Source organism: Platichthys flesus, chromosome 12 (assembly GCF_949316205.1).
Source record: "Platichthys flesus chromosome 12, fPlaFle2.1, whole genome shotgun sequence".
Lineage (NCBI taxonomy): Eukaryota > Metazoa > Chordata > Actinopteri > Pleuronectiformes > Pleuronectidae > Platichthys > Platichthys flesus.
In genome coordinates, this window is record NC_084956.1 from 22,393,029 (window position 1) to 22,409,895 (window position 16,867).

The 16,867-nt window shown below is 38.2% G+C and overlaps 1 protein-coding gene across 1 annotated transcript in view; it reads right to left on the reverse strand.

The window, feature by feature from the left end:
* The window catches only part of col13a1 (collagen, type XIII, alpha 1), a 54,293-nt gene extending 38,037 nt beyond the window's left edge, over positions 1-16,256 (reverse strand). Inside the window, exons 1-11 of the mRNA XM_062400353.1 lie at positions 16,236-16,256; positions 11,764-11,799; positions 9,541-9,567; positions 6,034-6,084; positions 4,431-4,466; positions 3,912-3,938; positions 3,597-3,623; positions 3,321-3,347; positions 3,197-3,223; positions 2,754-2,780; positions 1,035-1,106 (exon numbers count right to left, since the gene is read on the reverse strand). Of these exons, the coding sequence (XP_062256337.1) occupies positions 1,035-1,106; positions 2,754-2,780; positions 3,197-3,223; positions 3,321-3,347; positions 3,597-3,623; positions 3,912-3,938; positions 4,431-4,466; positions 6,034-6,084; positions 9,541-9,567; positions 11,764-11,784 (342 nt within the window). The 5' untranslated portion in view covers positions 11,785-11,799; positions 16,236-16,256. The remainder of the gene's footprint in view (positions 1-1,034; positions 1,107-2,753; positions 2,781-3,196; positions 3,224-3,320; positions 3,348-3,596; positions 3,624-3,911; positions 3,939-4,430; positions 4,467-6,033; positions 6,085-9,540; positions 9,568-11,763; positions 11,800-16,235) is intronic.
* Positions 16,257-16,867: the final 611 nt, after the last annotated feature.

Genomic DNA, 16,867 nt, shown 5'->3' on the forward strand with positions numbered 1-16,867 from the left:
CATAATCAGATACAGGTTTAGGAAAGGGTTGTACAGGTAAGATGCCGCGGACAGCCACATACAAGTTTACCCACTGACACCAAGTAGAACAAGCTGCATGCAACGTGCCTACTTTTCACATAGTGTACATATTTCCACAATTTCTATAATGCAGTTAAACTAACGTACTGTTTTTGCCCAATTTTCGACTTGACATTAACCTATTTCTACTATTTCTAGGGTTACTTTTTCTAATTATTTTGCAATTGTCAGATCAAGTGTTAAATCTTTGGGTCAATCAGCTGTAAAAAAACAGCATTATTTTATGGAAATATATACAGCATGTTATGAGTAATTATAAGTATGGGTATGAATGTAGTAAAAGTAGGCAAGTGCTCTGCTTTGTCCCATTTCCAGCTATCGGACACCAACCTGGGCACCGGATTGCGAATATAAAAGTAAAGAGCTGCCAATATTAATAAGAAATAATTATATAAAGAGATTTTATTTTCCATTTGTGCTTTTTACATTTTATGAGATGAAATTTCTGCAGATGTGGATTTCAGAAGTTATATCACAAGAATGATAAATGTTTTGTTTTTCAGCCAATCGTCTTGTCTGTTTGTTTGATTCAGTAATTTTACTTCAAAAGAATTAATTACAATTTACAGAGAAAAATAAATACCACACATCCATAATCATTAATTTCAAATTAACTAACAAAATGACCTGAAAATTCAATTGTCACTTTTGTTATCACAAATGGATTTTTTTTTATGAAAATTTGATTTTAATATTGGCATCACTGTGCTTCAGCAATAGATTAAATACAATTAACCTTAATTCCAGTAAAAATGTTAAGACCTATTGTCTCTTTTATGAAAATTGTTTCCGAAAACCTTGTTATGACATTTATGTTTTCTGTGTTTTCCTGTGTTTGGAGAGCAGATGGATGAGGATAGGCCTTGGCTCTGGGCCACTGGCTCTCTTTGCGGCACGACTTGGTGACACCTCAGCTCAGGGTTATCTATCAGGGTGTTGAGGCACCCACAAACCTTTAACATCAGAGACTGACTGGAGCGCAAGGCAGCCAAGGTTTTCAATGGAAGATCCTGCACAAAGAGGTCCTACACACCAAGGAAGTGGTCATTACAGTCAGTGCTGGTAAACGAGACATAGTCCAGCCAAAAAAAATTCAGTTTGAGTTTAAAGGTTCAGTGTAGGATTTAGTGGATCTATTGGGAATATTTTTTATAAATATGCAGAATGATGCCTTTTGGATTTCTAGGTTACCTGAAGGCCACCAAAGGTTATCATACATGTTGGAAGCTCCGGGTGAAGGGAGAAGCGGCAATTAGTTGTTTACACGCTGCAAGCTCTCCACTAAATTTCACTAAATCCCAGACATTGAACCTTTAAAATGATTAGCTCAAAAGTTGTATTTTCTTTCAGAGAGTGAGATGTTAAGGTGATTATCAAACGTATGCCTGTGTGTTAATAACAGATCTAGAGTCCGAATGTGCGTAGCCTAGCATAGCATGACGATTGGAAGCAGGGAATACAGCTATAATACCTCGCTGCATTTTGTATTTCTCATATATATATGAAAGAAACTGTAAAATAATAATAAGTGAGTAAGTCAACTTGGAGGTAATGCTTGGTGAACCTGTATTATAGAGAAAAATACACCACAATTTCCCACTGCTTCCAGTCTCCATGCTAAAGGCTAAGGTGAGCACAACCTGACTGTAGCACTGTGCTCACTGAGGTATGAAAATATTGATATCAGTCCTCTCATCTCACTGTCTGAGAGAGAGCAAAAGGATTTTACTAAAAAATACTGAATCATTCCTGTCATAAAGTCAGTTTTTCTTTCTTCTTGCTGTCTTTGTCTAGAAAGGCAAACTCTCCAAACACTGAACCTTTACCTTCACCAACAGTAACCACCACCCCCCACCCCCATTGGTATTACAACATGATTGAGGCCTGGAGTATGAGCACACACAGGGCCTGGACCTTCCATAAAACTGCTGCAGGGGGCTGAGAAAAGAAGTGTAAAACAAAATCTAGAGGTATTCGGCTTTGTTAGGGAGCTGTGCTTTCTTCCAGGCTTAAAACATCAAACCCAGATAACCTCTCTGGGTCCTTCTTCCTCTGGACTCCCCATTCTGAAATTTGTCTGGCCTGATGCCTTTGCAGTTCAGAGATGTATATCACAAAATGATGCATTACTGACAACAGCTCATAAAAAAACATCCCAACATGCATCACACTGTTATTTTGAGGGTCTTTAATAACGGTGGTGGTTTAATAACCGAAAGGTGGAATTACGCTGGAAATGGACTAAGCTATCTACAAAAATCCCCATGTACACAGGAGACTCATTCTTGGCACCACCACACACACATAGACTCTTATCATGTCTGACTGTGTGCTGCCTGTAATTGCCCTGTTTTTCTTCTTCTCCACTAACCAAACCCCAGAGTTCATGGGCCAAGGAGCTGCAGAACTGCATGTGCAATGCATCACTGTGCTAGCAGACATGTGTCTGTCCAGCTTATGCAGTGGTTTCTCCTGTTGCAACTTTTCTTTTCTGTTTCCTCTGTAAAGACAATGTTTAAAACTTAAGAGTTGACAACAGAACAGATTCAGCTTGTGTCATTATAAACAACAAGTTACAATGCAATAGGTGTATCCATGTCAGAAGTTTACCTTAACCATTGGTGATGAGGTGGGAGAGAGAAAGAAGAGATTGCACCATAATGTGTTCTTACCCGGTGTGTGTAGTCTCCACATACGCCCTGGAGAGAAAAGAAGAACAAAGTACAATCAGAAATCAGATCTTTCCACAGCCCTTTATACTAAGTGATCATAGTTTTATACTAAAGATGTTATAGGTGATGATCAGCTATGATAAGTGCAGGTCAGCCTTTGAAAACAGTCTATGCTCTGAGGCTTAAGATCTTGGTCATAGTTGGAGGGCACATCCTGATGTGTAATGGTGATATCATCAGATATATTCATCTTGAGTTCGGAAAGTAACAATTTGTATCAGAAATACAACTTTTCTAACATCTACCAAAAATATAATATTACAATGCTAATTAGATGAAGCACCCTTTCAATGAGCACCAAAGTGAACGGTCTGAACTTGGCTGGTAAACCCTGTGAGTTACTCATTGGTCAAATTGTAAAACTACTGAAAACCATGTCTCACCTTTTCTCCTTTGGGTCCAAGTTCCCCCTACAAAGCAAAAACATGTAGTTATACAGTTAGCTTTCAAATAAACCTGGAGAAAAAGGCAGATTAACATTTAAGATTGCAAACTTCAGAAACTTACTGGCTGTCCTTTAGGACCACGCTGACCCTGAAAGACACCGGCAATGCAGTCAGTCTTAAAGATTAATTTAGGAATTAATTTTCCTCCGAACACAATTTCTTTTCTTAATGACTTTATGAAGCAAAAGTTCAAACAGGCAACTAAAGTGAGCTTAACAGCAACACAAGGTTCAATGCAATTTTAAATCCAAGGCTAAAGCTGCTCAAATGTGGGCTTCACTGCTTGTAATAATATATTAGTGCAGTTCAGCTTCTGAAGGATGTAAGAAATGCTCACCATGTCTCCCTTCCCTCCGTTCTGACCCTGTGTAAACATTAAAACACGAATGAGTGCAGGGGATAAAATCACTAATCTCAATATAAATAAATTGATTGATATAGTTATTTTGTTATAAAGAAACGGACATATCATGTTTAACCACAACCTGTAATAATAGTAATAACGCTAATGGAGATTTTATTACAATAATCACCATAATCATTCTTAGCTTAATTATTGCTCATTATCTCCACAGGGAGCTGGAATCTGGCCACTGAATGAACACTCAGTTATCAACTAATTTAACTATCTGACAGCTGAGAGGAAACTCACAGATTTGCCATCCAAACCAATTGGACCCTAGAATGAAAGAAAAGAGCGAGAGAGAGAGCTATTAGAGAAAACAAAGAGCAGCGATTTCATCTCAAACGCATCACAAACGCAGCAAGTTATTCTGTAACCTTTCTGATTTTGTTTGGCTTGTGTCTAAACAAAATCTATAGAACTTGAATGGGAATGAGTTTCTATATAACATAGTCGAAAACATTTAATATACAAGAAATAGGTTAAGAAAACATTGACTATAAACCTCTAAATGTGTACAATTAAACATGCAGATATAGGTTGATAAAGTTGTGTCACACTATTCAATAATAATATATATATTAATTTATATGTTGACAATATAAAACATTACTGCTACTACTACCTATACTCTTGCCTTGAGCCAATAACCTCTTTCATGTGTAGAAAATAATCTCAGAATGAACAGACTTTACTGTTGTTTTAATTCAAATATTGAAAGTAATCATTTACAGAATTAACACAACAAACATCACAGTGATGACTCACCGGAAAGCCTGGAAAGCCTCTTGTTCCGGGTTGTCCCTATACAAAAGCAGAGAGAAGCATAAGTGAGTTCGTTGTAAAAAAATGTATGTGGGAGAATCAGTTGGAGGCAAGTTAGTGAAAGAAGATTCCAGCGCTGTTCAGCCTTTTTGAAAAGATGCTAAAGCTTGTCAAAGAGCGAATCATAAGATCGAGAATTAACTCCCATGATCAACACAATTGTGGAATTAGTCTCGTAAAATTCTCAATGACAAAGATCCATCCACTCGACCAAGGCATAAGTTTTATTTTGTCAAGTAAAAAAGTATCACTCACAACCACTTACTCAAAAAATGTCCTTAGAGAAATCGAGATGCAGTGAAGGTAAAAAGCTTCTGTAAAGGCTTATGAATTAAATATATTTAGCTAGAGTGTTTCTAAGGTCAAGGTTTGCCTTTCAAATTGGCATGGAAATGCATTTTGCATCGAAAACTTCAATAATTTCCCTTAAAAATGTTCCCTGCATACATTTAATACATCATTGTGTACATGCTAATGAACACCATGCACACACACACACACACACACACTCACACACACTCACACGTATGCTGCTGTTTGCAGCCCACAGTCAGACTGTAAAGTTGAAAACATATCTCTCAGTGGAAATTATCTCTGCATCGATCTACCCAACCTGATGACCCGATGACAATGTGGCAAAGAAGTCAGGGCACTTTGCTCACGTAAGCAGTCATTTCCTCTGGTTCCTTTTACCTCTCTGTTGAAATACCTTCGTTGTTTCATCTATGGTCACTACTGGAGTTCCTCATGTCAGTTTTACCTGCTGTGGTAAACAAGCTTCTAAGTGTTAGGGACTGACTGGCTCTCTAGGTTCAAGACTTGGCTCCTACTGTGCGGAGCTTTCTCCACAGCCTGTTACTCATTAGAAATGCCTATTACCATCCAGGAAGTGTGGGCACACACAGGTATAGATTGTAATAGCCATCAATTAGAAAAACAGATGTTTGTCCCACTTAAGTTGACTGGGCTCTTGGTTATGCCATAGTTGGCAACTTAGGAGGCAATATTTTCCCGGAAATTGAAAACAAAAACTTAAGTAATTTTTCCTCCCAAGATTTTGTGTTTTAACAAGAGGAACCATTGAGACCTGGCGCCTGATGCCGAACACTGACCCCAGTTGGACCAGGATGAGGTTTCTCACTCTGCTTCCTGATAAAACAAGCATGACTAATGATCCAATTTATGGCCAAATTACACCTCCAATCCAGTTGAACAACACTGCTGTCTCTACAGTCTGTAAAGAAATGTATTATTCCATCATTTGATGTGAATTCTTCCAGTCTTGAACTAAAACGGTTTTAAACCTGAGCCCAGAACCGCTCAAGTCTAGAAAGAAAAAGTCACTCAGTCACTCCAATTGTCAGGTTTAATCAAAAGAAATTAAAAATGTCAGTCAGTGTCAGACAGCCTGTCAGTGTCAGACAGGCTGATGCGTTAAGAAGAAGTCTACTAAAATGGTAGCCCATAAAAAATGCTGGCATGCACCAGGCAGCAGTAATTGAAGATAAGAGGTTTATTAGGTGTAGGAACATGTGAAGATACTTACAGGAGGTCCTCTTGGTCCAATGATAGATAGACCTGGCTCGCCTGGTGCGCCCTGTGGACAGATAGAAAGATAGGGAGAAAACATAAGTTGCTTGCCAAGTCAAACCCAGAGATCAGTGAAATTCAGCACGTCGATGCATTCCTCCGAAGGTAAATACAGTAGCAACAGACAGGGAAAATGACTCCATCAGCAACTACACACAATGTGTGTACTTCCAACACAAACAGTAATACCGCTTCTCAAACAACCATGGTGGATATTCATAACAGTGTAAAGCTGTGAAAGTTTCACAGTAACGTTAATCTGCTTTGCCTTGTGAAATAGCTGGTGCTAGAAGCTTGAGATTATTTGATGGGAATATTGGATTTTCAAACGTGATTATTGGGGTCAGATGGTCAGGTTTTAGTATTTCTGAAACTTCAGAATCTGAAATGATCACTCATGAGTCCTGAGAGTTTTACAAAAAAAACAAAACATCAAGAAATGTGAGGCTGAGGTGATGCAGTCTCACGAACACTGCACAGTTGAAGACTGAAAAATGTAGATGGTCTGATGAATTGGGATTTCTACTGAGGCCTCTGCTTTCAAACTGTAGGACATTAATACCCCCCCCCCCCCCCCAATCAGTCATGGTTTGATCTGAGTATTGTTTATGTCCATTTTCATCCCTTAATGGCCACAGTTTCACTTCCAGCAGGATAATGCTGCTAAAACTGGTTTCATTAGCAGGACACTGAATTCAGTGAATGTGAGTGATCTCCCCAGTTACCAGATGTGAATCCACTTAGATGATGTTGGAAAAGTTTCCATAATCATGTGGAATCAGTGTCAAAGAACTGAGGCTGTATTTAGAAAATTATGAGGCCCTTCAAAGTATCAGAATGGTGTTCCTAATAATGTGCTCAGGCTGTGTATGCTCCCTGCATTAAAATAAAAAAGGAACCCAAAAGATTATTTTAGATTTTCATCTGAAGAGTGATCCAAGCAGCAGCCCCTCCATTTCCCTGCACTTGGGGGGGGGGGGTCAGGTTATTACTATTTCTGTTTCCTCGTGCTTGGCTAACAACCACTTATCACGTCGGTGTGACAGTCAAGAATTTGCTCTGAGTTTTCCTTTTAGAAGCCCACTCGACCCGACACATCACAAATCATGTTGTATTGGAAGAAAACAAATCTATAAATCTGCTGTTTCCACATTTCATGTGTGTCAATTATTCCTTTGGCTCTGTTTTAACTCAGATGCTGAATGTTACTTTTCTTCACCAGCGAGTTGCTAACTATGTCTGTCGGCTGTTTGGTGAATGGCAGGTAGCACTGCTGCAAACAAAGGTGATAAGAAAATCTGCTGGCTGGAAAACCAAAAAGTCCAGTCAGGAGGCTGAAAAGCTGTAAAGCTGATGGGGGGGCCCCAGATTTATTGATAATATCACAAAAGTGAGCACATATGGTCAATTTAGTCATTGTTAGAAGGAAAATTGCTAACCACTGCAGATGAAAAGAAAAATAAACCTTTGGGGAAATATGGTCAGTCACTGAAATAAATTTCCAAAACTGCTCTGCTCGAACTTTGGAGGGGCTCAATGGAGTTTTCTTTTTACATTTAGAGTTTCATACTAAAATGCAGTGTGTGAATCCTTGAGGCCAGATAAATGTGGTGAATACATTCCTTCTTCATTAAATATTAAAGCCCCAGTTCTGTTACATTCATGTTTTTTGGCATTCAATTTCGCTGCCTTTTCTTTCCATTGGCTATATCCCAATTCGTCTTTTTTTTTGCCCTAGCTGTTCATCGTTCAATGACAGCAACCAAGGTTCATATTTGATCTGGTTACTAAGACTTATGTATGACTTGATGTCATCACCTACATGGGCTACGTCTATGCCTACTGCATCTCTACATGACATTGATTTGTTTGTAGACAGACGTGATAATTAATGACAAAAAATATATATTTCCATTTTATTGAATTAATAGATGGGTTCACTTGGTTAATTTGGTTGCCACTGTCATATCATTAGGGTGTCACTACAAAATTATAAATCGTCTGAGGTGAAGCCTACATGCAATCCTGTTAGCATCCCTTCTCCTTTATCTTCTTTTGTAGCTTAATGCTGTCCCAACTTCCAGCAATTAGTCCGAAGGTCTTAACTATTTAGGTTTCATCCCCCAAATGACCCAAACCAGGTTTTGTTAGATCTGGACCAGGACCACCTCTGAATATTGGACAAAAGTTTTGTCCATTCGGTCCAGACTGTGGTACGAGGCATCTTTGAAACTTGTTAGTTTCATTCAGACGAAGGTATGGACCAAACCAGCTGTGAAAGACTTAAAAACCAACTGCAGATAACTTCTTCCTGTTCACACCCCCACAGGCTTGAACGGTGTGCCTGAGTGGTATGTTATGAATCTCTTTTACAACAAAGATTTTTAAGCAGTTTTAGATCTTTGGAATGGTGTGAAAACTTTGATAAGCAACACTCACATGCTCTGTGTGTTTGTGAGCATGCACAAGACTGGAAAAAAATTGACACACTCTAAAGCATTGCTTCATAGCACTCCCAGTGATGAAACACACAATTAGTTTCAGTTTGGGGTCAAATTTTACTTTAGCAGCCAAGCATATTATTGGATGGAACCCGCAGGTCTGAGCTGATTTTCACTGACGAACCACTGACACAATGTAGCAAACATCAGACATTTTGTGGGTATAGTTCATAACATTGATGTGAATAAAAGTGATTGTTTAGATTTTGATGTCCTCTTTCTGCTGACATTGGCAAATTTTCTTTTGCATTTCATGAAGCCAAGAGGGAGATGGTGGACCTCCAGTTAAACGTGCCTCACATATAATTTTCACCTTGAGGCTAATATCATCTTTTCCATCCCAGCTGGCAGCTCATATTTACAGTTAGAACATGACAGAGAGCTGAAATTTAACTGTGGATCAGACACACCAGTAAAAGCATTATTTATCTCAATGTGTCACTCTATTTATTCTGCGTTCTCTTTGAGAATCTCCTCATGCATTCTGCTGTGGCCTCTTTAAATGTCGCTCAGATTTCTTTTGGGAATCATGAATTAGAGCTTTTAGACACTTATGTGACAAATTGTTACCATGTGTTCCAATGTGTAAATGGCTCAGGTAATCCAACCAGGGTGGGAAAACATTTATAGATTGGGATTCTGACGCTGTTTAAAAATACAGACTTCAGTTCCTGATATAAATCACATGCTACCTGTACAAACAATACAGCTGTGCACTAGCCACTAGCACCACCGCCCACCATCTTTGCAATGTCTCAAATAACAGTCTATTTTTTATGTCAACGTTTTATTACAACTCATCCTACTTGTGCTAATGACAAGCAGACTGGATTCACCACACGTGAGCAGACTAACAAAAGACACCAAACTAAAGCCAGGAAATGAAAGGACAAAGCTGCAGTTTGTCTTCGGCTTCTGCTACATTGCATAATCCTGCTAAGAGCACATGCTCCTAAACTTACCTTCTCCCCTGTGTGTCCTTTTAAGCCCTGGGATCAGTCACAGCAGACACAGTAGCATGCAAAAAAGGTGTGAGGGGAGGAGAGAGACACAAGAGAGAGAGGAACCAGTGTTAGAGTCATGGAGAGGGTTCAGGACATGCAGCATCCTCCAGCACTAGTGATGGGGAGGGGGTGGTGACAGAGCTAAGGGGAGAGAATATATGTGTCAGTTAAGTGGAGGTGAAAGGAAACTTAAGGCCTCAATGTGATTCAAACAAAGTGAATGTCAGATTGTTTGAACAGTGTCTGAAACATTCTTTCTTACAATAAAATCAGATCGAAACCTTTTAATTATATTATATTATATCATATTTGACTGGACAGCTGTCAAGGAGATAGTCCATATAACATGATACATGTCATGTTATCATGTTACATGAGGTGAAAAAGAGACCAATGTCTTGGGATGCTTTTGCGTTTAGATGTGGTACATTCTGAGATATTAAAGTTTTTTGTTAGTGCAAAGTAACAACTTAAATTTTTCCATTTTATGCTACTTTATACTCCACTACATGGCGAGATATATCGTAGCCTACTTCATTAATTCAGTTTTAGTTATAAGTTAATTTTAAGATGGTGATATTACACCGTGGATAATAAAACAACCTTTATAAAACAATAAATAGTAATTTATTATATGATTTAATTTGAATGAATGTTCAAATTATCAAATATCTTAGCCAAAATTGGAAAACTATAATAGGATCAGCTCCATCTGGAGCAGCTACAAAAGCAAAAAGCTGCCCACATACTGATGCATCACTGTTACTAATCTAATGATGCTATAACAGTTATATATAATATTTATATATCAGTCAATTAGACCAAAACTGTATTTTTACTTTAATACTTTGACTACATTTAGCTGCTGATATTTATGTACTACCCTGCATGACCTTTACTTTTAATTGCTTACATTTTACATATTGGTACTTTTACTAAAGTAAAGGTTCCGAATACTTATTTTAACACTGATGAATGCTGTAGGGTAAATAGCTACAGCCTAATATAAGGACAGTCAGTCAGTGCAGCATCAAGAGGGACTATTTTATCAGACACCGTGATACAAAAAATCTGAGTAGGGGTTAAATATGCTACTTCACTGAGGGAAACACAGCTCTGTTTCAAGAGCAGAGTAAGACAAACAATTCAGTTCTCTTTTTCTTGCCTTTCACTTAAAACCAGAAAAAAATATGTCAGTATTGTTCACCTTTAATGAATCAGATATGATCCAATTTTGGTCATAATTTACTTATTGCAGACTTTCCCAGCTTTACACTGAATTTATTCTAATGCATTTAATTCACAGTAACCACATTGTAAAACTAGTTTCAGAGGCCTTAATGGCTCTTTGGAATATAAATATAGGATATATGTTACTAAAAGCCTCAGTTATTTGCTCTGGCATTCAAATACTCTCATACTTCAGCACTCTGACTTAGTTTCATGCTGTCCAAATTCCTGTGCAAGGTGAGAGGCCTGTAAGCTATGGAGACCACACTGCAATGTGAGTATGTTTTAAACAATATCCACATGTGGAAGGGCTGAAACTGTTTGATATATGGCTATATCAAAAACAAATATTCATAATGAATTGTGTGGTAACCTTGTAAATTACAGGCCGCAGTGACTACAAACAAATACCTGATTAAAAATGTTTTTAGTAACTTGTAACAACTTTTTGTTGTTTGTTATTGCTAATGCTGTATTTGGTAAATGCATTTACTTTGTGAAATGTTAAGTGGATACCTCCTGACATTGCTGTGAGCTTGCTGGTCTGTAAATTATAAGGCCTTGGTTGACAATGTGGGAAGGCAATATAGGCCGGTACAAACATGACAGAAAATGTGGTACTAATTAAACTACTGTGATGTGAAACCCAACATACCCTTAGAATATCTGTACCAGTGGTAGCAGCATTACAATGTGCATGTTTTTGCACATAGCAGACGAAAGACTGAAGTAGACTTTCAAAGAGCAGCCAAGATAAGTAAAATATCCTGTTTGGGTTTGCCATAGGTGTGCAAGGCCTTTACGACTATATGCATTTTTAAGCATGAAAACAGAAGCCTTATTCTTAAATCAATGCTTTCTGTACAGCTGATATGCTTGTTTCACCATTGCCCATGTAATGAATGTAACCACTACAATAGAGTGCGTCATACTCAAACGTGAGTCACTCACCATTCTCCCTGGTATTCCCATACTTCCTTTGTCAGCCTATTGACCGGTGCAAATTCAGAAGAAACACTGGTCATTAAGAACATTAGAGTGGAGACTGAAGTGATCTCTTAAAGGATACCTTGTCATTTCGACTTATGGGCCATCCTTGACCATTACAAAGTACATTTAACATTTAGTCTCATCTATGTTAACCATATTTAATTTGAATTCAACTGTAGCATGATAATAATAGCAGGTGCCACATTTAAGTTTGACTAAATTGGTATCACTGTTAGAATTGATCAGTGAACGGAATGGGTCCTACTGCAGGTAAAGAGATGGTAATGCTGGATATTCATAGTTGGTTTTAAAAAGTCTTGATGACACGGTATCCATTTAAAGACTCCTTTGTGTTGTTTAGTCATTTCACCATGCCATGCCTAATGTGGAGACTAGAGGCAAACATTTCATGATGCTGAAAAGAAAAAAAGCTACTCTGAGGCAATCACTTCCAGCCCAGGACTCAAGATAGATCTGAGATAATGTTGCAAAGCAGTGGGGTGGGGGATGGGGGGTGGGGGGGGACTTTCATAAATAGGCAGCAGTATGACATCTGACAGCAGTGAGACAGATCAGGACATCTGAGAGCAGTGAGACAAATCAGGCGTCTGACAGAAGTGAGACAGATCAGGGCATCTGACAGCAGTGAGAGCAGAGGGACTTGTCTGGGGTCTTAAAGAGCTCATGCACTGCTAGTTCACAGCTATTCTGTTAACATCCAATCTGCTGCAGTCAACAACCTCCACCATCACACACCTTTTTTCGCTCTTTATTACCCAATTGCAATGCCATCAATTTACCCACTGAATTTTTCCTTAAAGCAGCTGCACTACTTGTGAAACAATATTCACAAGTAGTGCATATTTGGTCTCATACTTCTATTGCAGATCTTACAGAGATGAAAAATAAGTGTAATCCACTTGTTCACCTGCTATTGCTACCTCCTATTAGGAAGAGAAGTCTGTAGAAGTAATCTTCTAAAGTTCAAGTATAGTTTTCACACAAATCTGTGTATTTGTAAAATGATGCCTAAGATATACCTGATCTCAGAAGGATGGAGGCTGAGTCAAAGGCAGCCTGATAAGCACACTTGTCTGTAGATAGCTATAGTCAGTCACCCGTAAGTGAATCAAGGTTTTATTCCCGAAGCACAAAAGTCCAAAACAAGCTGGACCCTTGTTTACTCTCGCAATACATCAGTGAAGCAGCACATAAAAAGCCAAAGACCAATAGCCCCCTTAAATTGAAACAGGCTGCACCACATTGCTCAATCTAATAAAAATCATTCCCCTAACTTTGTCAGATTTGTTCATCAAGATCCATGAATAGGGCTAGTAGTAACTGCATGTAAGTCACAATGGGACTCACAATGTAAAGGGATGCTGAAAGAGACTGTTTCTATTGGAGACAAAAGCAAACTTGCCTAGAAAAGAACAACAAATCTATTGTTGTTCACTACATGGCTGTAAGAAGCTTAGGTCAAAATTCATGTATTTTTCTTGCAATAAAATGTATCGCTAGGAAGTTTCCTTTCAGAACCTAAGTTTAGCCAAGAATTATGGAAGACTTTTTAAATGCTACCAGAATAATCCCATTTGAAGTCCAGTGAGTATGAGGTGAATAGTCCATTTTTCTGATCAGATGTTGGGATGGTCCACGCTGGTGTCTGAGTAAAATCTTCTCAAGCAGTATACACCCTAGTGAAGCTATGTTGCTTGTCTCATATATTTTGATCAAACATGTAGCGCCCATCATCACTTCTATTTAGTGTGAGTCTGAACATGGCTTCAGCTGTTTTCTTTCCTGGTACATCAGATTTGCAAGTATCTCTTTCATTAGATATATGGCATATTTTTAAAGCACTTAAATACTATCAGGCTACAGCTGTGTTCTTTGAAGCCCTGTCCAAGCTTCTGAGTTAAACCGAGACCTTGGGAAAAATGGCACCACCAAAAGTGGTTTTGATCCAGAGCACAGGGCTAACATGATTATTTGCTGTGACCACAAAATACAACCTTCACTAAAGTAGGGTTTTGTAGCCATCAGACCAACCGAGTGCCTTGTAAACCCTTGGCCAGTTTATGTGTTGCACTTCACTTCCACAGAGATAAACCACATCACTGCCGCACTATTCTTTCTGCTCTACATCCCAAGATGTTTCTACAATAATAAACTACCCCTGCCTAAAAGATGTTGGTCAAGTATTCTCACCACAAATAAAAACTAAGCCTTGAGCTGACAAACACATTGCAGGTCCTCAGCAGTGGAATTTCAAGGTGTCTGTGGTGTATCTACAGAGTTAAGACACAGCTGGACCTCATATACATACACAAACTTCTATCTCTGTGAAGACGCTCACTGATATAATCCAACCCCTGCCTCCTAGCTGTAACCTTAACCATCCCAACAGAATATAACCCTACACTTGAATTTAACTTGAACCTTAAGACTCGGTGTCAAACCTCAAGCATCCTTTGAAAGGCGTGTCAGAAAGTGAGGACCAGCCAATATGTCCTCACTTCCACACCTTCATGAAACCATGAGCTGTGATGCAGCAGATAAAGATGACACAAAAGCATAAAAGCTACCGTGAGAAAAAAATCTCACGGTAGCTTTTATGAGTTATGAGTGAATGGTAAATTCTTAATTTGCTTGTGTCTAGCCAAGCGGTTAGTAGGAATTCCAGGAATACTGCACAAAGTGAGCTTTGTCCGCATGTATGCTGGGAAATATAAGTGAGTGTGTGAAAGGCAAGGAAGGAGAAATGTTTTTAAAACACATCGATCATATAATTTGGGTCTAATTCCTTTAAGACCTATATAAGTATGACCACCTAGTATATAAAACACTGTTCCCTTATTTGCTGTTACAGGTTCTCTTTAGCAAAAAACACATCTTCCCACCATGATTCTGTAAAAGACTGCTCGTGACTTCATTGCCCGCTGCTTAACGGAAGTAATCCATCACAAATCATTGCAAAGAATATCATCCACTCTTTGAAATAGAGAGTCAGCCCTTTGCCTCTTGTAACTGGCAACATAGCACAAAGGTCAGACACTAGATGTCCACCTGTTTTCAGTAAAGGAACTCTGTTAGGTCGACATGTTGACTAAGTCAGCAGAGTGAAGAGCAAGCGTTAGACGGGAAAGAAAAGAGGGTTAGCTTTGACAAAACAGTAGGCCATCTGCAAGCATTACAGTACATTCCAGCTATGGCAGAAATAACCAAAGCATTTTAGTAAAAACAAATAAGGAGCCATGTTGTTTTGAATTGATAATGTTTTAAAGCTATAAGCATTTAGTTTCACTGCTGTATTGACATCTTTGTAGTTTCTAGAGTAATCACGGAATAAAAAATAGAGGTTGTTCAGTGATTTCTATTCCCATGATAAATGTGTCTGGATATATTTTAGTTCAATTACAGTTTAACGGTTGATGAATGGTTGTACACAAGGTTCTTAAAAATTGTGTTTCCAATATTAAACTGCTACCTTTTTCTAACTGAAAGAGTTGGGAGGGGAACCATGTTTAAGTGGTATAAACCTGTTCTGAAAACCTCTGCAACTTGTTGAAACAAGGCCCAGTTTAAAAATAATGACAAGAATACATTTTGTTATTAACCCAAATAAACCAACTATCAGGATGATAATCTGCAATTATTCCAACTAATAATTAGATTAAGACATGTGGAATATCTGACCTCACATTACAACGGTCTATTGGAGCATTTAACGACATCAACATACAGCAATCACCATCTCTTTGATAATGCTTGCCCTTGGTTTAAACAAGGTGGAATGAAAGGATGTAAGATTTTTTTTGCACATTTAGAAAGAAAGCACCCAAAATGTTGTACAGTAGAATTAAACATTCAACCATTTCAGGTATAAGGATTATAAAAAAGACATATAACCTAATGAACACAATGATGTGTCATTATTATGGTATGTAATATGTCAACAGGACTATCAATTGAATATTTGGCTGGAAAATAATGTAAATCATGTAATAATGTAAATCATCAAAATCATGTCAAATCCTGACCAAGGTCAGTGATCAGAATATTGGTGTCCATGTTAGTCAAAGTGAGGGAAGCTACTATGACACTGCACTATAGTGAAGCACTTGCCATGGGATACAAATTTGCTTAATGGTAGACAGCTAACTCTCAGTCTTTAATGCCATTATTTTTGCTTTGTGCTAAGCAAGCCCTCATTTTAAATTTAGTTAGGTTACAGTGCTTCAAAACAGGTCCAAAATATTTAGGTTTGAGGAAGCACAAGAAATTAATTTCACTTTACCTATGCTGAACAAATTAATTTAATAATCCAAATATTCAGCAGAGAGCAGACAGAGAGATCAATACTGCAGTGATCACATATGCAAATACTGTATCTAGAGAAACACAAAAACACCAGTTAAAAAGAGAGTTACCGGAAAGCCTGCTCGTCCAGGAGGACCCTGAAAGAGGGGTGAGAAAAGGTTGGTAAAAAAAGGAAAGAGAGAAATTTACAATTAAAGTCTACATATGAAAGACAGCTGCACTGCACCAGGCCAGAATAAAATGATAAGGAGAGATTCATGGTAATAACTTTCTTATGGGGATGTCACCCTGCCAGTGATTTTTTCCAGTGACAGTGTGAAAAAGTTCATTCAAAAAAATCACCTCTACTTTTGCAGATTGACTACCAGTGTTATTAGCTGTTGCTACATCTCAAAGATTGCATTCAGTGACAATAAGAAATCTTTGAAATTTGTGTACAGATCTGGATGCTTTTCTTTGAGCTGCTTGTATAAAATAGCAGTGTTTCTTCCTTACATTTGAATTGCTATGTTGTATTGTTTGCATACTTTGCAAAGGTTGTCTATAGCTTAGGAGTGTAATGATTCTTCATGATTCCTCCATGTACAAATGCATTTCCCTAAAGGTCACTGTGGAACTGTTGTTGCATTTGCACTTGCCCCTCCCTGTTTAGCAATGTATGTCTTCCTTTTTCTTCTATTTGCATCAGACTAGAATGCCTGTTGGTTATTATTACTTTTATCTTATCTTACTATAAAGACGG